Source organism: Ochlerotatus camptorhynchus, unplaced genomic scaffold (genome assembly GCF_037179485.1).
Source record: "Ochlerotatus camptorhynchus isolate MF236.1 unplaced genomic scaffold, CSIRO-AGI_Acam_v1.1 ptg000574l, whole genome shotgun sequence".
In the NCBI taxonomy this organism is placed as follows: domain Eukaryota; kingdom Metazoa; phylum Arthropoda; class Insecta; order Diptera; family Culicidae; genus Ochlerotatus; species Ochlerotatus camptorhynchus.
The window spans coordinates 507,440-529,443 of record NW_027041055.1 but is presented as its reverse complement, the minus strand read 5'-3'; the positions used below and the strand labels follow the sequence as shown (position 1 = coordinate 529,443).

General features: G+C 37.6%; 1 protein-coding gene across 2 annotated transcripts in view; it reads left to right on the top strand.

Annotated features, from left to right (window-relative positions):
- Positions 1 to 10,708: 10,708 nt before the first annotated feature.
- The window catches only part of cad (caudal), a 68,227-nt gene continuing 56,931 nt past the window's right edge, over positions 10,709 to 22,004 (top strand). The window contains exon 1 of one of the 2 annotated variants that reach the window (XM_065236762.1): positions 10,709 to 11,654. In XM_065236762.1, the coding sequence (XP_065092834.1) occupies positions 11,150 to 11,654 (505 nt within the window). In that variant the 5' untranslated portion in view covers positions 10,709 to 11,149. The remainder of the gene's footprint in view (positions 11,655 to 22,004) is intronic. The other variant, XM_065236763.1, reaches the window with a different exon arrangement.

The window sequence follows — 22,004 nt, the reverse complement described above, 5'->3', positions numbered from 1 at the left end:
TGGCAAGTAATATTACATCATATTTTCGAAACGATTGAAGTGCATCCACTTTGATGTGATATTAAAATTATTATTTTTTTACTATTCTTTAACTTGCCGGTTTGAAGCTTAACGGTAATTAAGAATAGGTCTGTTTCCGTACTTGCTTTTCAGTAAGATTCAGTACAACAAAAAGCAAAAGTATGTTCCCGTACTTTCTGCACCATACACGCTAACTCGGAAGTACCCATTAAATGAGTATCTTGTACTCATTTTTTGAAGTTATTCAAATCTGTCAAAAAGGGTATTTTCAAAAAACAAAAAGCGGGTACTTTTTCCCCATGTGAGTAAATGTCTTCTGCAAAAAAGAATGGGTAAAAACATGCTTTCAATCAACGTCAACACATCTCTGACAAAGTGTTTAATTTTTTGTCGTTATAGGGATTTGGAACAGGTTGTTAAGAGGGAAGAATTAGAAGCAACAACCAATACGAACACAGCAAAAAATTAGTTTTGATATCACATCAAAGTGGATGCACTTCAATGGTGTCAAAAATATGGTGTAATATTACTTGCCAAAAAGGACAAAATTATCATTAATACAGTGCATGCACAAACATTACGATGCTTTTACTGCATTTGTTTATTTTTGTGGCCATAAAATCACATGAAATTTTCGACATGATTGAAGATCATTCTCTTGGATGTAATATTAAAATTTATTTTTTGCTGTGAAGCTATCGATTTGAAATTGGCTCACTACTTGACTAGCCTATTGGTCCCAAGCAAAAGATTAACGTATCCCATTCTACTATAAATTCCAGTACTACACTATGTTTGTTTTGATTCGCTATGAAAGTTTGACAGATAAAATGAGGGGTTCGTGGATTTTCCTAGCTTTCGAGGGGTGCATCAATTAGCTTGGGACCGAAGATAGTACCAGAGCTGCGCCAAAAAGTTGAGCTCGTTTCTTTGGGACCTTCTGGTCTTAGAGTTACCTCTATGTTAGAAGTGCATGATGAAAACTAAGACACGTATTTTGAAAATGTGTTCCGTTTCAGGCTAGCGAAGAAAAGGGGAAAAGCGGACCTGTGCGATGAGCAGCATCTCTCGCGGACCGACCAGCAGTGAACTGGATCGAGTTCTAAAAGTGTTATTTTGCAAGGACAACTTGATGCCTCGGAACTCGGATATATGGTAATTATTGTGATTATATGCAATAAAGAGGATGACGTGTTTAATTTATTTAGGATTTTTTTTATAGGATTTAATTTGTTTATTGCCTGGTAGTCCCATGAAGGAAAACACAAATCAACAAAACGGGTACTTTTTACTCATCTACAGAAACAAAAAGGGTAAATTTTTTGACGTATTCATCGAATACTCATTAATGAGTAAAGTCTGTTTTACTCATTTCATGAGTTAAGCCATTTTTCTTCAAAATTGGTCTTTTTTTTATTCTTTAATGGGTACTTTTAAGTTAGCGTGTATTATTTTCTTACAGCAACTAATAACAAAGGCATATAGTGGTGCTGGTGGTGTAGTGGTAAGCGTAATTACCTCTCACCCCAGCAGGCCTGGGTTCAATCCCAGTCGGCGCCGCACAGTGGTCTAGAACTGTGAAAAGACGATCAAAAGTCATTATCTCATGAATCTTGTAATTTAGACTAATGATGTCTTCAGGAAAGTTTCTAGATATTAAAAGGTACTTCTTTTGACAATGACAAATTTATTTATTTATTATTATTACAGTCCATCTGACTTGATAGTCTCAATGAAACACTTAAATCTAAATGTAGTCACTCATTAAAAATTAAAAATTGGCCGACAGCAAACGATGACGAGACCTGGAGGCATTGATGTCAAAGTCAAATAGGTCAGAGGCTTCGTTCAATTGATGAATCATGGCGGCAAAGGAACTGTTTGCAGCATAGTTTGTTGCATGTACTACTTCATGTAGCAAGGTTCTCGGACGGAGTGTTCGGGCAGGAGAATACAGATTAATTTTGGCCAGTAACTCAGGAAAATCATATTCTGCGAGCAAAACTTTAGCAATGATGACGACCTGCGATATGTTTCGTCGCTTAGCAAGAGTATCCAAACCAGAGCTGGTAAATATCACGGCCGTCATGCGACAATGAGAAAACAGGTCCTCTCACTATCACGAGACGAAACGAACAATCATTAGCTTTTTTGTCATTTTCCAATGATCAAGCACTCATGAGAATAATTTTTATGCAGTTTTGACATCAACATTTCTAACTGATTTAGATGAATTTAAGCAAGTAACCGTATGTTTTCGGTAGGGTGAATATATTTTTAAGATTTCTTTGAAACAAGTAACTTTAATAGCAATACATAAGCTTATAATCTCGATGATCACAGCACTGTCACGTTCTGTCATGACAAAAAAATCGATGAGATTTTGAAGAAAATCTCTGTCATCGTTTTCTCAGCCGATTAAAGTGACAGAAGTATGACTGTAAATATCGCGTGAGATCTTTCATTGAAAATAAAAATTGCCTGATCCAAACCCAGTAAACGACAGCGGTCAACATACGGTGGTAAATTCAGCGGATCACTCTATGTAAGATAGCGCAGTGCGTATCTGACGAATTTGCGTTGAACAGCTTCGAATCGTCCACTCCATACTGCGTGGTAGAGATTCCAGACAACACTCGCGTATTCCAGTAGTTAGCGTACCAATGAACAGTAAAGGGCTTTAAAACACAGAGGATCACGAAATTCCTTAGATATCTTGAACATGAAACCATGCTGACGATTAGCTTTGTCGATCGTGGTTGAGAAGTGGCGAGTTTATGTGAGCTTTTCATTCAACATGAAACCTAGGTCTTTAACGTGATCGACACGTTGAACTGCAGTCCCCGCAACGTTATAATCAAACAAAACCGCAGTTCGACGGAAACTAATTACGCAGCACTTTGAGACGCACAGGACCATAAAATTACGTTCACACCAATCATTAAAGATTTCAAGAAGGTTTTGTAGTGCTAAACAGTCGGCATAGCCTCGAACGACTAGATAAATCTTCAAGTCATCGGCAAAAAACAATTTACCTCCACGTGGTAGAATAAACGTTACATCGTTCACAAATAAAGAGAAGAGCAGTGGTCCCAAAGTGCTACCCTGTGGAACTCCTGATTTGTTTGAGAAACAGTACGATGAGTAGTTTCCAATGCATACAGTAACTTCACGTTGCACGAACCAGTAGAAGTTTAAAGAAATTAATTATTAAGTAGAAACTTTTATTAATAGGTTTTCCACTTATAACGTTTCATATTTCAATGAGATGAAGAAATAGCCACCAAGCGTCTTCAGCAAACTTTCTTGTTATAATATTTTCTAAAACTTTGCCTAAGACACCGATCATGAATATAGAGTTTTTGGAAAAATAAATTTTGAATCTCACTTCTAGGAGGATTAATCATTGATTTGTCATTGTTAAATCCAGAAACTTTCCTCAAGACACCATTAGTCTAAATTGCAAGATTCATGAGATAATGACTTTTGACCGTCTTTTCACAGTTCTAGACCACTGTGCGTCGGTAGCATTGGTGCACTCGAAAATATTATTAAACACAGAATGTATAAAATTTATACATTTTTCGATTAGAGGCTGTGTATAAAAAGTAATCTAATGTAGATTTTCATTTTATACTAAATATTAATACTAGAAGAGGAATCTTTTCTGTGCTTTGCTGAATTGCCGGAGACCATCAGCATTCCAAACAAGGAAGAAAATGTTCTGGACTATTGGAACACAGCAAAAAAATAATTTTGATATCACGTCAAAGTGGATGCACTACAATCATGTCGAAAATTTCATGTAATTTTTATGACCACGTAAATAAACAAATGCAGTAAAAGCAGCGTAATGTCAGTTCATGCATTGTATTAATGATAATTTTGTCCTTTTTAGCAAGTAATATTACACCATATTTTCGACATGATTGTAGTGCATCCACTTTGACGTGATATCAAAATTATTTTTTTGCTGTGAAATAAAAAAAAATGTCTTTTAGACCTTCTGAATCAATCCAAAGAAGTTAAGGTGAGTAGATTTAAGCTTTTAGCTAAATTTCTGGATGCAACTCTCGATTTTACAATTGTGCAATTTATAATCCATTAAATGGAAATTTTCTATTTTCGAAATAGATAAACCAGATGTAATCCGATATGACCACCAGCAAAGGCACCATGTGTAGCGCCGGTTCGGTTGGGATTGTCATGGGCTGCAAACCAATAAGAACGTTATGGCCTACGCTGAAAATCTGCAGCCCGGATGTACATCAATGCGTACAACGCGTACCGGAAGATTGTGATGCGATATGTTAACAAATGGGAAGAGATTGTTGGCATAATGAGACAATAAATTGATTTCACGACTAAATCCTTCACTGCAACGTGTTCCGGAAATGTTTGGTTCGTGGATTTCTTAGCAGATCTCCTGTTGTAATATTGTTTTGTTTTTTAAACATGTAATAAAGATAACTGGTTGAAGTGCGATATTTTAAAAACAAACAAAAACACTCAAAATCAATGTCGTCCCCATTCAGATTAAACAGCGTAAGCATAAATGCAAACTATACAAATTACACATAACAGGGATTTATACTTGCCTTCGTATAAAGCATTTTTATACTAAGTGTGTTTTCTCTCTCTTTATACCGAGCTATGCGTCGGTCAGGAAGTTGCAATTTAGCGTAACTTTTAATCTATTTAGATTTGAAAATATTGTGAGTGTGCTCAGCACGGAAAACAAAATCGACGGAAAACAAATCAAGGAAAAAACCAAAGGGATAACAGCACACGGCGAATGAGAACGACCCAAATTTGAGTTTAGTTCACTCATAACCGCCAAAAGTGCAGGAACTCAGCGATGAGTAAAATTTGTCTCATGGTTTCCTGTGGAAAACCTAAAAAGTCTGCCGGAAAATGTGGAAATTGACGAAAATTTTATTCAGTCTCGGAGTAGTACCAATAGACTGAGTGAATCAAATCTTTACTTTTCTCAAATTCGGGAATTTTTCCCTGGAAAATCCTGGAAAAACCTGGGAAAACATGAGGCAAATTTACTCATCGCTGAGTTCCTGCACTTTTAGCGATTATGAGTGAACTCAACTCAAATTTGGGTTGTTCTCATTCGCCGTGCAACTACGGGAACAGACCTAATATGTGTCTCACGTAAATGGTTGTGGGGGTTGTAGGAAGAAGGTCGAAGGGCATAAGATCGAAGGAAAAAAGATCGAATTAATCATATTGTCGAGCAGTTTTGAGACGACCTTCTACCAGCGATTTTACGGAAATGAAACAATAAATTCCAGATTTTTCAAGCATATTACAAATAAGACCCTATTTTCTCGAGGTTGTAGAAGAAAAAATATCAAAATATTGTTCCACGTTAAAGTTCGAGTGGTAGGAAACGTCATTTTAAACTGCTCGAATGATATGATCCATTGAACTTAGAGGGACAAAAGGTCGAAATGGACAAAAAGTCAAATTGAACTTAGATGGACAAAAGTTGTGGTGGAGTAGTGGTTACCGTTTCCGCGTTCCAAGTAGAAGGTCGCGAGTTCAACCCCAGCTCAACCCTTTTTTATTTGTGTTCTAAATCTTAATCATCGATCACATCACTGACGACAACACATTCGTTGATTTAGTTTAATAAATAACCCAGCATCCTTTCCTTGGAAATTGGAGAGGTGAAGAGGTAGAATTGGTCTGATGTAAACAACGATGATTGAATTAATGATTCCCACTGGACCTTGGGACGATCTTAAGCCTAAAAATTTGCCAAAGTTTGATTTTGAGGTTTTACGTTACCTATTAAAACTGAATTAGTACACGCATACCAAAAATGTATTACAATGTTAGTTGCATTTTCTATCATCCTCCACAGCGAATACCCAACCGATGGAAACTAACGGTTTAACATTGGCTCACTACTTTTTTAGCCTATTGGTCCCAAGTACATCTATAAGCGATTTATGTTTGTTGATTTAATGTATGAAGTGGGACAAAACGCCGACAGACAGATACAACATCAAAGGTCGCTATGGGAAAAATGAGCCTAGTGAATTTGCTTAAATTTGTTAGAACTCCTTCTTATTGCTAGTTAAAATAAATGCAAATTTGCTTACCTTACTTAAAATTAGTGCATCAAATGCATATTGGATAAAAAGTGAACTAAAACTGATAGCACGATAAAATAGTACGGTTGTAAGCGTAGATTAATTAGTGCGTTGATGTTGCAGAAAATAAATTCTTAAAACTATTTAAACCTAGAATCACTTATTATGTAGCTGCTGCCCGGGGACATTCACAAATACCTGAAACTTTACAAAAAACCTAACCTATTTTTTTTAATAGTTATGCGTAGCCTAACATAAGAATCTAATTTACAGCAACCCCCATCATCGATTGAACAACTAAACACAAAAAGGGACGCTAAACGTCTCCTTATACATAAACCATTAAACTTCTAGTAAACTTACCTAGATGCTGGACGAATTTATGCTGTTGCTGTTTACGAATAGTCTAAAATTACTATGAACAAAAAGAAAACAGAAACTACTATACACTTCAATTTTCGTTCGTCATGGATTTTTTACGTTATCACTGGAAATATAACGTTTCGTTGCAATCGCAACAGGTAGTTTAAAAAAAAACTCCTGAAAGAAATCAGAAGCAATCGAACACTTTATAACTATAGCTTGAAATACCTATACACATATAAGATATAAACATTACAAATATATCACGCTTGTTTCTTTAGTCAGCCCATGGTTTTACAATCACTATGTATAGGTATCATCCCATTCAGGGAACACTGCTGGCGAAAATATTGACTCAATTCCAACATTCTTTAAAAAATAAAGTGTCCGAAGTATGAATCACCATTTTTCGCTGTGAAAAATATTATTAATTTTTTCAGACAAAACAGTTTTATTAATTGATTTAATAATTCCATTTCAATAAAACATGAATTCAAATAAACAAATAAAACGTACTTATAATAAACGAATAAAATAAGATTATACAGTGATTTCTATATTACGTAGCTTCGAAAACCCTATGCAAAATTGGTTGTTCGAACGTTTGAATCTTGGTAGCCCCTAGGAGTGTCTAGTATAAGAGAGGAGCGGACTGGCTGGTTTTGAGCCAAACGAACTGTCAAAGCCCAAACCAATCGAACAGCGTCTATCTTGATTGCATTGGCAGTGTTGCTAGAAATCACCTAGGCATAAGTTGCTAAGGCAGTTTGTTTTGAATCCGCTCCTCTCTTATGCTAGACCCTCTCTAGTAGCCCCTAGTTAAGGTTCTACAAAGGGTAAATAATTAGTCTACTTCTTCTTTTTGAAATATTTTTCCATCACGAACCCCTCATTTCTAAATGTATTGGTAAAATTCATTGGAAGTGCATGTCAACACGCCAAAACTGTCCATGTTTCATAAATATCAACTGGTATCGTGAGGAAAGTTTAACCGTCTCTTTTCTTCCTTTTTTCACTTAAATTTGACGCTTCGTAAATAAATTATAATGTTCGAAAAGCCCACTGTTGGATCATTTTCAAGAAAGTTTCCGTCGAAATTGATTCCTTATCTGTCAGAAATAAGTCTGCTGGAATAGTAGGTTTATTTGAAAATTTTCCATCTGTCAAATTTAAGTGAAAATTCACCAAATGGAACACAACCTTAATACCAATATATATATACGGATATAAGGCTGTCCACGAGACAGTTGCGATCAGCTGAGTTTTTTGTTTACTAAGAACTTTTGACCGATCACAGTAGAACCATAGAGGTAACTCTAATACTAGTAGGTCTCGAAGAAACGTGCTCAACTTTTTGGCTCAGCTCTGGTACTATCTTCGGTCACAAGCTAATCGATGCACCCCTCGAAACATTGACTAGAATGGGGTACGTTAATCGATTTGCTTGGGACCAATAGGCTAGTCAAGTAGTGAGCCAATCTAAAAACGTTAGTTTCCACCGGTTGGTAGAACTGAACATTGCATTAGGTCCTAAGTAACATTGATCGATTCTCTTCGTGGACGTTTTCTTTCGTGTAATGTAATTCTTGGATGTAATAATAAAATTTATTTTTTGCCGTAAGTTTCCGTCGTACTAGATGCTAGATAAAAACTTCTTTTATCGATCTGTGTGCTGAAAATACCTGGGAATGTCTTTACATGGCCGTGACCGTCAATATTACTTAGGACCTAATGCAATGTTCAGCTTGAATGAATTTCTGCTTTGTTTATGTTTACATTCTGCACCATTAAAACCAGATTACTCACACATTCTAGATTTATAGCTGTCAGTGGAACTGAGAAACGTCTCTTGGATCAACTTATATATAGCTTATATCTCGCGTAAAATTTGAAAAGGGCCTATCCTCGTTGATCGATTCTCTTCATCAACTTTCTCTTTGGTTTACCACGGCAACATAAACGAATTTCTCGCTAAGCTCGCAGCACAGTTCGGCAGAAGATGATGTTGGCTTGCGCCTGAAACAACACAGTGAATGGGAAATTCATTTGCAGTCGGGTTATTCGCGAAAGAGAAAATCGATGAAGAGAATTGATCAACAATGATAGGCACTTTTCTCGTGTTGCGCGAGATATTATCCTGCGGTACACACTTTGATTTTTTGCTGAGATTGGGACCGCCGAGCAGACCCTACTTGACTTTAAATGATCTTTATATCTTGTATTTGTTTGGTTAACATGTATGGATTATCAAGTGACACAGATACGTCTTTTCAACTTTAGTACATTTGAGATTTTAATTATTAATTACAGTTCCTAGTCCTATCAGGCCTGTTTTAGAGAATGACCACCTTGGTAGGATTGGTTTGTTTTGAATTCGAAAAGAAGACTACTTATAACTACTATTTACAACTACAACTAACCTGTAACTACTGTATAAATCTTATCTACTATATACAAATTGCTTATCAAAGCATGTTCTGGTGTATTGCATTTCTGCACAAACCTAGTCTTAATGTCATCAATTTTGAAATCTAATTTTGGAACGTTCACCTCTTGATGGAGGTCTAACATTCTTGTGCCAAAGGGACGATCGAGGATCATCCTCAGCACTCTGTTCTGAGCGACCTGGATTTTGTTCCTGTGAGTCTGTGCACATGATTCCCACACCGGAGATGCATAGAGCATCGCAGGTGCTATGATTTGTTTGTAGACAGCCAGTTTGTTCACCTTGAGAGGCGAGATCTGCGGCAAATCAGTGGATACAGACACCTAAACAAGGTGGAACACTTGACTACGATTTTCCACATGCGAGCGGAATAGGAGCATTTCGTCAAACAACATCCCGAGATAGGTTACTTCGGCGGACCACTCAACCCTTGTGCCATCCATGATTACAGTACAAGAGGGAGCTGGTTTTAGTTGAACAGGCCCTGCATTTATTTTTACTGAGATCTTGGCAAAATTCCCGTTTGCTAGCTGAATCTCGACAAGTTTTTTTTACTGAGATCCAGCAATATAAAATGTCAAGCTTATCGGTGGTGCCCATCTCGGCAAAAAAATCTAAGTGTATGTTTACTACAATGACCTAAATACAAAAAGAAATTTCCATTTCAATATCTTCACAATTCGAAGGTAAATAGTTTTCCCTGCATTTTGATACAACTACAGAGTTTATTTTGTCGTGGGATATTGAACATACATTATTTATCGATATTAGTCATACAAAATGATTGATTAATATTCCGTACATGTGGAAAGTGTAAAAGTCAACTCACATATTTAGTGCAAAAAGACAATTTAATATTAGCCTCAAGCCTCAAGGGGGATGGGTTTGGACCAGTGAATGGAAATAAAAGTTGTTTTACTATTATTAGCTGAACGTCAGATCTTCACCAATACAACTGCCTGGAATCAGTATTTATAATGAACTACTCATTCATTAGGAATCCCCGCGCCCAAAACCACAAGTAAAATCCATCAAAAATAATTGAATAGGCGAACAACAACGTCGGGACGCCTTTTTATGGCTGATTAGTTCCAAATAAACCGCCGCGCCCCATCTACCACAGTCTCTCTCTCTCCGTAACAGCTTCCCCGAATTGGAACAACTTTTATGCGGGTACGTTATATTCATTAGCAGCCCTTAATGTCAGCCGATGCTCTTTCCTCACCCCCATCAATCCATCCATCCATGTCATTAGGAAAGACAATCCTGCCAAGTTCCGGACCAAGTTCGGAGAACACGCCTCGGCAGCACGCGGCACTGCGACGGGATGGTCGGAGTGAAATAAATATGGTTTTTATGGCATTAATCAAACATCATTATCGCGCGTATCTGCTTCTTTCCCGTTTCGTGCTGCAAGTGGTGTTTTTCGCAGTTCTTCCACCAGTGCGCCGTGTTCCGAATCGGATCCCGAGGCCTTGGGTCTATGGATAACACCCAACGCCTTTGGATGGCGAAACGTCGCGGTTTGCGTGTTATCACAAATGGCGTACGTGAGATGCGACCACTCTGCAGCGGTTAACGGCAAGAGACGACACGAGTGCAGATTACAGACATCAGTCTGTTTCATTCACTCCATTGACGCAGTATGCGGAATGAGCGGAAAGCGCGCATGCGATTGGCTAGCAGGTACAGAAATGTCTGCCGGGGTTCGTTGATTGGTCGAACAATGGCACCGGTACCGCCCCCAGTCGAGTGCAAAGTAAACATGGGTAATAATCTTACCCGTCAGTCGGAGACCGTAATTCGTTGAGTAAAGTTGTGCCTCGTTTCTGCTCCGGGTTTGGAATTTTGAATCATAGTGACATTCTGTTGAAGGTGCCTCAGCTCAGGGCTACGAGCACCCGGAGAGCACCACGGATTATGAGAGTGAAAACTTATTTATTGCCCAATTGTTACGTTTAATAATTTGATTGACAGTAAAGTGTACTTACGGGAGCGATTTGGACCAAAGTGTCACTTGAAGATTACTCGCTGATGATATGTTGTGATTTATGGGTGAACCTGAAAACTGGAAAACAACTCGTCAGTACACAATGGTGGTGAAGATGAATAGTGTATTGTAAGAGCATTACGAAACGTTACAACGATTTGGATTAATCTGTAGTGGAAAATAGTTGGTGATAATAGTGTAGAAACCGCAACCTTGAAAATGGTGTCCTATTACAATCATTTTGCTATGTACCCGAAGAACCACAGCGGCAACCTGCCGTATTCGGCGTCTTCCGGGTGGTATCCGGGAAACTACCAGCATCAGCCGCCGCATCCGCAGTTCATCGGTGATGGAGAATCCTCACCCCAACCGATGTACTATCCGCATCCGCATGTATTCCATCAGTCCAGCCCGGACTGGACGGGGCATGAGAATTTTTCTACGCCACCACAAGCGACACTGCTACCGCATGGACCAAGTCCTGGTGGGCTGCACCTCGGACAGACTACGCCGGGCGCCAATAACAATAACAATGCCAGCGAACATTGCCCGGATGGACTGCACAGTATACCGTCGCCGCCGATTACCGTCTCCGGCAGCGATATGTCCAGTCCGGGAGCGCCGAATGGATCCTCGTCGCCGCAGATAGCTTCCCGTCCGACGCCGGTCAAAAGCCCCTTCGAGTGGATGAAGAAGCAATCCTACCAATCGCAACCGAATCCAGGTGAGTTTTCAGCTTGGTTGAGTTGTAGTTATACGGCATGCAGATTTTTTCTGATTTTGGTGTGTATGCTTGGGAGGGGTGAAATGCATGTTTTTTTTTAAGATCTTCTATTTTGTTGACATCTATTTCAACTGCTTTACAAGTTCAGGAAGATTTACAAACCGCTTAAAATGACGCGGAACAGATTTGATGGAGGTGCAAGTAATCGTGCATTTGGATAGAAGCATGCGCGTCAACTATCATGCGTTTCCTTTGTTCATTTCCCCATACAAATAATTTGCTTCAGAAGGATTTTACACAGAAGATAGGTAGCTTTGTGTTGGGATGATAATTTTGCTCTTTGACAATGACGAGCTAAGGGATGTGTTGTGGTAATTACCTATTTTGCCTGTGCGGCATAAAAGTCCACTTAGCATTTTTATCGAAAATGAGTTATACTTTGGAATCTATTGACAAGTACCATCACTGTACGATAAGTTTCCTACTTTGTTCAGAAGAAGTCGCGAAAAATACCAAAACTATGCTGTTTTATCCATAAGAGCGCATGGAGAAAAAATCATCCACTTTTCTCAGCTTGCTATTTTAACGAATGGGACAAGTATGCTGAAAAGGGCAGTATTTTGCTTAACAATACATGAAAATTGTAGATCAATCTGTAAAAAGTAGGTCAAATTTGGATACTACCCTCTGCCACAATAAGCGTGCAAGGAGCATTCATTTTCTACTCGCTCTTAGAGCAATCCACCCTTGAATGCAAACAATGCGTTCTATAATGCAATCATATAATTGCATTCGGCATAGGAAAAGTGCGTGATGTGGGGGTCTATAAACTCAGTTTTTTTTGCGTTACATAATATTTGAACCGGCCCTAATCAATCTTCTTCATACACTGAAAAAAAAAAACCACCAGTCTTATCGAAATGTTTAAACACTTGATTTTATTAAATTTGCTATCACATTTATTTAAAGTGTATTTCACCTTTATTCAATGTGTTATACACGTTGATTTCTAGTGTTTCAAACTTTGAAATGTTGAAAAATTTTCACTATCAGTTCAAGTGTATTGCGCATTGAATCACACTACTGTTCAAAACAGATGAATTTAAAGTGTTTTGCATTTCAATGCGATGTGAATTGCCAGCCCCCTATATGAAAACAACTGTGGTCCAGTGAGATCGAACGAAGACAACGGTAGCAGCACACACGAACAGTTCTCAGGATCGAATTCCAAATCTGATGCATTAAAAAGGCATGTGTATAAGCACACACACTCAAACAACACTAATTTAACGGCCACAGTACAAAAAAGTAATGGCAATTTTGTCCATAAAACATTATTAGGGTTAACGCACCAATAGTTGAGGTACGTTCCGTGCAATGTATTCCTATAGTGGCTTATGGAGACCCCACAAGCCACTAAAGGAACATATTACTCTAACGTACCTCCACTATTGATGCATTTACCCTACCAAATGATTACCGTATTGCTCTCGCACCACTAATCAAAAGTCACGTGTGAGTTGCAATGCGAAGTTACACTTTCGAAGCAATAGAAGAAGTGCTGCCAGCCTAAACTTTGCATCGGATTTCAGTTGAATGGACAATACTCGAGGGGTTCTTACCAACATTGATTACCGGTGAGTGCCTATGAAATTACCATGAATTACTGTGATTATTATACAACTAATGAAAAGTACTTTGTAGCTTTTGGTTCTCGAATGAAATTTTTCTATAAGTAGAAGTTAATGCGTGTTTTCTACTGTAAAAACTTTCAGCTTGATGGGGTGTGCCATTGAGTTTAAAAAAAATCACGAATTAAAATCATTCCACAACAAAGGTAAACCCGGGAAATCGCTCTATCTCTAACAGCAAACGTCAGATTGGTATGATTTTGTTTCTATAAGTAGAAGTTAATGCGGGCTTTCTACTAAAAAATCTTCAGCTAGATGGAGTGTGCCATTGATTTAAAAAAATATAGGAATTAAAATTATTCCAAAACAAAGGGGAATGACAACAACACACGCTATGGCTTCATCATTGCGTCAAATAAAAAAAAAACGTTCAAAGAAAAACCGAAATTAGAAAGTTTCACTGTCAATCGTTTATTCTCGTTATACTGGGATTCGAGTGTAGTTTTTGTTTTGAACCATCAAATTGTGATTCTTTATGTAACAAAAGTAATCTAAGGTAATAAAAGTAATCTAAAAGTAACGACATAATGTTCATAATTGCATAATAACCCAAGTTTCATGGTCATTTGATAAACACTCATCGGGTAATCAGTGATGATAGAAGCCCCTAAAAATACTTTAGTATGAACTGCTGGACGAACTGTACATTTTTGAACTTAAATATTCACGGAGTTACTTTTGGATTATTTTCATGATTATCGAATGATTTGCGAAACAGCATAAGTTACTGAAGTTATTCATACATTATTAATGATTATTTTGATTACTTTTTGATTACCCAGTAATTCAAAATTAAATGATAATTTCGAAAAAAAATAGTAATTTTTGATTACCGATCATCATCCATGCTTGGTCAAAACCCCTCGACAAAACTGTAATGGGTAGCGTGGCGGTGCTGTCTATATCAACTTATTGAAATTAATCATTTTGTCAAGCTTCTGCATTCATGTTCCATCAGATGTCACAGCTGTTGTTTGCGTTGACATCTATCGGAAACTAGACACAATCTGTTTTCTTATAATTGTTCACAGAGGACACTGCAGTGCAAAACATGTCTGGTACCTCTATATATGCATTTAGATTATTATTCGAAGTCCCTCCTTTTTTACACATTCTGCACGCAAAATAGCTCACCCCTCACAGAATTTCCCGCCGAATTTTATGTATGGGGCGGGGCATAAAGTATCTTTTGCGCAGAATATGTAAAAAAGGAGGGACTTCAAATGTTAAAGCAAATGCATATATAGAGGAACCAGACTTGTTTTGTAGTGTCAGGTACTCTATTTTGTAATCTGTGAAAGGGAAATCACAATTCGAGTGTCAACAAAATACATGGCATGTTGAGAGATTGAGCTCGTGAAAGAGAATTTCTCTCTCAAATTTGAATTTTTTTGGCTCTCTGGGGACTGGTAGTAAAGCAGGTAAAATTGTATGGGGAAAAATCATTTTTATTTAATTGTAGCTTGCATAACAATAATTTCCGGGAAAAAACTGAACGACAAAGTCCCTGATTAATTTCTTTAGGTTGTCGTTCACTTTTTTTGACCTGAATATGCACCGAAAGCGAATTATTCCCACTTCTCTCCATTTCTTTATGGGGATTTTTACCACTTCCTACCAGCGGAACAGCGCCATCTCTGTGGAAAATGGTCGAACAAAATGATTAATTATTATATTAAAATAAATCATTAAATACAAGAAACAATGCACATAATTACGAATGCGACGTCTGTTTGTCTGTGTTTCAAATTGTGTATGGGAATGACCACCTTAACAGTTTTTAATTATTTTTTTAATGATTCATTTATTAATTAAGGCTCAGTTACGTAAGCTTTGTGGAGCCGTAATTCAATGTACATTAACAAAGTCTTTCTTCTTCTTAAGCTTGATTATTTGAAGCAAAACACAAGTTAACGGCAGACGGCAGTTAAAATCACATCCCAAGTAACATTGTAAGTTTTATCAAGGTTTTAAAGTATGCTACAAGTCTAAATCACGGTCTTCAGAACCCTTATAAAACCAAAATTGTTACTTGGGATGTTATATTCAAAACTATTTTCCCAAGCAACACAAAATCATATAATTATGTTGAGTAAACTGCTATACAGCCAAATTCAGTCATATAAAGGTAACATAAACTGTTATAGAACAGGCGTGTTGCTTGGATAGTAGTGTACTGGCTTCAATTGGGTTCTTTAATTTTGAAAAATGTATCGTTTTTTATACATCATCTGAAAGAGCTTCGTTTTCTGAGCACAGCGATATTTTTTTCGAATCCACACACTTTCATCTCGATTTTTAAATTATGATTTAAGGCAAAATAACAACTTCACTGTTTGACACTAAACTAATAAACTGACAGCTCGCTCCCATACAAAGTGACACCGAGGGGCGCTAATAAAGAGATTTTTGCAAATGTAATAGTACTTATTTAAAATAGTTTCAGTGTACCAAAATTGATGAAATGTTGGGTTTGGGTTCCATTTTTTATACAGATTACGAATATGCATTTACCTCAATATCCTTAAAGAACCCAATTGCTGGTTGAACGTGTGAATTCCTAAAAAAAAGAACACAATATGCAGAAGAAGGCAGCGGCAAGATTAACAGTTGTCGAAAATATCGACAATACCGTATGAAAAATTTATGTAAATTTCTGCGATATACAGCGCACACAAAATTAACGCTATATTTGGCGTAATTTTACACGACATTTCATGTAAATTTAAGCTAAATATCGCATAGATCAGCTATGTTGCAAAGAAGCTTGTATACAATTTCGTCCTTTATGCAAATATTAAACGAGGGGAGATTTTACGCGGTGGTTAAAGTTCAGAACTTTTTTCTGAGAAGGTGTTGTCTGCCTGGTGTCGATTTGATCGTAGACATAGCATCAAGAAGACTGGAAACTTTGCCAGACTCAAAGAGACAGATACAGTAGCGTTGCGCTTGAACAAAGATGGAAGCAACACATAGAAAAATGAGTAAATTCGCAAACCTCTCTCCTGAGGTTGCAATCGAGGGGCAGGCAAAAGCCTTTTACTCTGACGCAGTCAAGAGCTGTAATTGATTAATTACATTAATTGCAGCAATAACTACTTGAACTACACCTTGCGAACCGTTACTACTTTTTAACTGAGTACTGCGGACTCACTAAAGGTGCTTGTCACTTGGGAGCCAGTGTGAACTGTCAAGCGGGAGCCAAACATTCAGAAGCAGCAAATGCAGTTACTGTTCTTATCTACCGTCAAGCATTGTAATCTCATAAAAATGTTCTATACTTTTTCATAACACATTCTTAATTTTAAGCTCAAAGATAAAAACCAACAGGCTTAGTGATGAAAGTATAAAAACCAGCATAGTTTTTATGAGGCAGCTGAGTTTTCAATTACAGTAAAATATACTTTGGCGAAACACGTATGTAAACAAACTTTGATAGAGTCATGGGGGCTCGAGCACTCTTGGCTCAGAGTTTTTGGCGGGAATCAACTGAGAAAGAGCAAACCAGTTTTAAACTTGAGAAATTTTTCAAGCAGTTTTCCATTGGCTTGCAAAATAAAATTGGTCGACTCCGCAGTACCCAGCTTTTTAAGTCCATTAATTACAGTCGTAATTTCGTTATTAAAGTCCATTAGCCACATCAGGGAATTTGATTCCCTCCCCTTGGCTAGTTTTTTAACCTGGACGTTGGTGGGCGGGCCTAATCTTATGCTTCATAGTGGAGCGTTGGAGACGGTTGGTTTAGGTCCGGCATCGTTGGCTCATGCCGTGACAGAATAGCGTCATGAGCATGCGATGAGGATTACTGAGCTTCCCCTCTCTGATGAACCATTGCATAAGAGAACCAAAGTTCTAGCCTGGAGTGATAGTATCACACTTGTTACTCCTTTATTTGAAAGCCGCGTTGTAGTACGCTTACATATAGGCACTGACGTTGGGTGCGATACTGGCGGGTTTTGCCGCAAATCACTCTTATTTTATTTATTTTTACGCAGATAGATTTATTTGGGTTTGCAAGGGAATTATACTATTAAAATATTTCAGAAAGTGCCCAACGGTGCTCCTTCTACTTGCGTGACAAGCTTTCGTTGTTGTTTTCATTGAGGTATTACTCAGGGAACAATGTATGTAATTTTTGTACATTGTATTGCAACCTTATATGTGCTTCATTTTGATTTGGGATAAGTGTTTGAACTATGGCTCGGGATTTCCACTGTGCCGTGCTTCTATTGTGACATAACCATACGTATTTTTGTGGTGCGACATAGTGGAAACGTGTGAGCGTAGTTGAAGCATATACCCTATGTAATTTAAAAATCAGCTAGGAAACTAACTTCAAAGTGAAGCATTTTAGTCACTTGAAGCTGTCACCTGGGACGAACTAATAAATATTAAATATAGGTCAAAGTTAAAAACAACTTGAAACACGTTAAATTTTAGATTACATTCACAAGTTCAGGTACTTAATAAAGCATGGTAGGTAGATTAGAGATTTCAATTATTTATTAAATTAGACTAGAGATATCATAATCATCAAACGAACTTAAATAAGAAAATTTAGACAGCCTAGTAGCATTAAGTGGATTAACAGAAGAGTTAGGATGCGGAGGGTCCGCTTAGGGAGGCAACTAGCCTTTAAAGCAACTGGCAACTAGACTTTTCATGTATTGTCTGTTTATTTTGATTATTGCTTTAAAATATCAATTTGGTATATATGTGAAAGGATGAATCAGTGGGAGATGGATTTTTGGTTTCTTTACATTTAGCATCACTATGTGTCATTTCCTCAAAACCCCCCAATAACCGGCCTCTTCAATCCCTTCCTTTTCCCATGGCGTTCAAGTGGTCCGCATAGACTATTCAGCCATTACCCGTCCTTTATCCTCGGCTTTGGATTGACTTGCGCTCCCATTGCCCCACCAAACGCTGCAAAATGAAAATGAAAATTAGCCACATCAGGGAATTTGATTGCACTCTCAAAATATATTTGCGTAAATTTTTATTGAATTGTGTTAATTTGTTAACTAAGGACTGCTAACTAAGTTTAAAACAAAATGTTCCTTCCGTAAATATTTTTAATTAAAAAAATAATGTTATTATGTGTGTCCTTCATTAAATCTCGACAAAGAAAAACAAACCAAAACATATTCTTTAAGGGTCTCATGTTAGATTTAGTTACATTACGCATCGCTACAGTATATTTTTAACTATTTCAATGTTTTCTTCTTCTTCTTCTTCTTCGCATTTCAAGCTTATTGCGTATCGCATATTAGCTTATTGCGTGCTCTTAGTGTTCTAGATGCACTTCCACAGTTATTAATTGAGAGCTTTCTATGCCTGTACCATTTTTGCATTGGCATAATTGTGTGGCAAGTCCAATCATACTTCTATGCCCAAGGAAGTCGATAAATTTTCCAATCCGAAAAATTCCTAGACCGGACCGGGAATTGAACCCAGCCACCTCCACTATGGTCTTGCTTTGTAGCTGCGATTGGTTCAAGGTTTTAGAACTCTTAATATCCTTTTGAAGATGCTCTTTACATTTGCATCAGCAGTAGTAGCAGCAGTAGGCTAAAACAATTCAAAATTTGTTGTACTTTCCTCATAGTCTTTTCCATGTATGCTAAAGCTAGTACAATCATGAAACAACTTCAAAAAATATTGTACGATGTGTACAAAAGTTTCGAAAAACCCTGTTTTGTCACACTGTCCAAAATTATAAGAGGACCAACATCTAAGATAATAAAGTACCTAAAAGCATAGTTTTTTATTTGTTTTTCTGAAGATAACTTCATGACATGACAGAAATAATTGATGAACCTTTTTTTCATTTTTAAATATTTGTTATGGCTTTGGAAAGAAACATTTGTTTACAACTTATTTTCGTATTTTCTTCCTCTTGTTTATGTACTTCGCTCTACCAGTGTATGTAAACTGACTTGTGCACTTCAAAACATCGCTTATCGATTTCTTCCCTTAGGAAATGTTGTTAAGAACCAACAATTTTTCAAAAAGACGACGATGTATACTTTTTCCCGATTTTTCATCGAAATTCTTTTGTTTTTCCCGGTGACTTCGAATTCCCTGCTTTTTCCTGGTTTTTACAATGTTCCGGTTCGCTGGTTACCCTGCCATAACCGCATAACCGTCCCATAAAAATAGGAAATCAAGCAAAGATTTGTCTGTTATGCATTTATGGGCAGAATTTGAAATTGAAAACTCACATCAAAATGTTTAAATCGTCAACGGGCTACATGTCATGTCAGTGATGCTTGAGTACTTGGCACTGAGAAAGTCTTCAAGAAGAGGCGAAATACGCGTATCTTTCAAAAGATAAGCATTTTATAACCAGAGTGACCAGTAAACCGGGTAACAGGGAAAAGGTGGGAATTCTAAATCATCGGAACAATACCGGGAAAAGCCAGGGAATTTGGATGACTAATCGGGGCAAAATATCTTCCATACTATCCGCGAATTTCTCGAGGTACCTTTGGAAATGATTATGAAAGAATGGTGGGTAAATTTCTGATGATAATTCGTTTAATTAATTGGCATTCGTCTCTAATACGAATTAGCATTGGAATCGAATTTTGCGGGAACAATTTCAACAGGATTCTAAGTGACTAGAGTTTCAAGGAAATTCCAAAACAATTCCAGGATAATTTTTTCGTGAATTCTGAAGAAATTCCACGGAAATATTGAAAAGAGTTCCAAATGTTTCTTTTTTTTTCGAAAGAGAAGAAGAAGCAGAAGTAGAAAAGCGGTACCCATGGTGTAGCAGTAAGTGTGATTGCCTCTCACTCCAAAAGGCCTGGGTTGGTTACAATTATTTAGTTTGTTTTTTACAATCTTCGATTTTCAATCTAAGTTAAGTTAAGTTTTCTTTATTAAGGAGGCTTTCAGCCTGGGGCTGGTTCGCCTCCATAGATTTTCAATCTATATTTCCTTAACGTTATTTTGGTCGATTTAGCAAGGATCAAACATTTAAAATGCGATAATCGTAAACAAATAATCTCGGCTAATTATAATGATCGATCGGAAGTATTTTTTTTTTCTTAATGGAAAATAATTAGTTTTCCGAGGAACGGCTCATTTTTTCAATGTTTTCACGTATATTTCACAAAAGATTTAATATGAGACCTAAAACTAAAGACTGTGATCGAAAAAAAAAATGCAACAGGCGAAAATGATTACCAAAACTTCATTTTAAGTCGGATATCTTTGAAACTCTCAGGGAATAAATAGACACATATTAGCTATGTTTTTGCAAAGTTGGTTTATCCAACCTCCTCTCCTAGGCAAATGCCCGCACCTTGGACTTAATGCTACCCATCAGATCCTATGCAACATCTTTCTTACACACTTTCATCCACTCTTTCTTGTCTTTTTTAAAGACCTTCCCTGTTTTCCGGAGCTTGCCTTGCCAAAATTTTGCTATTGGGCGAAGTTTTGGCGAATTTGGTGGATTTGCCTCCTTCGGTACAAAAACAACATCGTTGGCTTCGTCCCACTCCATCACCGGTTTCGCGTAATGGCACGATGCCAGATCCGGCCAAAACAGAGTGTCACCTTCGTGGGACCGGAGGAAGGACAGCAGGCGCTTCTGGAGAAGAATGCCTTCTTTATATATTTGGCCGTTGATGGGGCCGGTTATTATGTACGACTTGCTGAATTTGCCGCAATCACAGATCGCCTGCCACACTAAGTACTTGTTGGCAAATTTGTCGACCTTCTTCTTCCGGAACATCCAGGCGGGACTTGTCGACGAAAAACTCCAGGCCGGGCATCTGCTTGGTGTCCGCTTTAATGTACGTCTCGTTGTCCATTTCGATGCATTTCGGCTGCACCAACCACTCGCGGTACAGCTTCTTGGCACGGGATTTGGCCACCGTATTCTGTTTATCGGTTCGATTAGGCGCCTTCCTTACCTTGAAGACATTAAGTCCGGCCCGCTTTATTGTCTGCTGGACGAACCAGACGGAAGAATTGACCTTCTTTTCCACGTCCCGTATTGAAAGGTTCGGAATGCGCTTGAAATAATCATTCCTTGCGTTCACGGGGTCGGTCGTCTTTGCTTTTCTTCCGCTGCCAGCTCGCCGCTGGGTCGTCTGGGTTTCCTTGAACGATTTTACCACACGAAACATGGTCGAATTGTCGGTTCCAAACTGTTTCGCGATCCACGTTTGGGACTGGCCTGGATTTTCCACGTCCGCCCCCATATTTTTTTGTCGAAGCACTTCTTGCTTGGTTAAAGAGATGAACTAGCCTAAGGCTAACAATCTCTAAAATAAAGATTAAAAAAAAAAAAACTTCTTACTTGGAAGCCATCTCAATAACCACTTGACATATTGTGACGAGATTTTACACATTGCAATCTAAACTAGTTTTACCCAAAATTTCATCAATTTTACCCATGTAATAAATAGTTATATACAAAAGAAAGCGTTGGATTTTTTTTTAGAGTACAATCTTTAGGCCACTTTATGTGAACTATTTTAATAATTTTGGAAATTCAAACGGATTTTTATGTGATCAGTTTTTATTTTATTTATTTTGCATCATTTTCTAACTTGATCGATGCTTTTCTAGTGGATTTAGCAAGCGGCTTTGGGAAATAGCTAAAAAAAAGACTTATATTAATGAAGTTTTTATTGTTGCT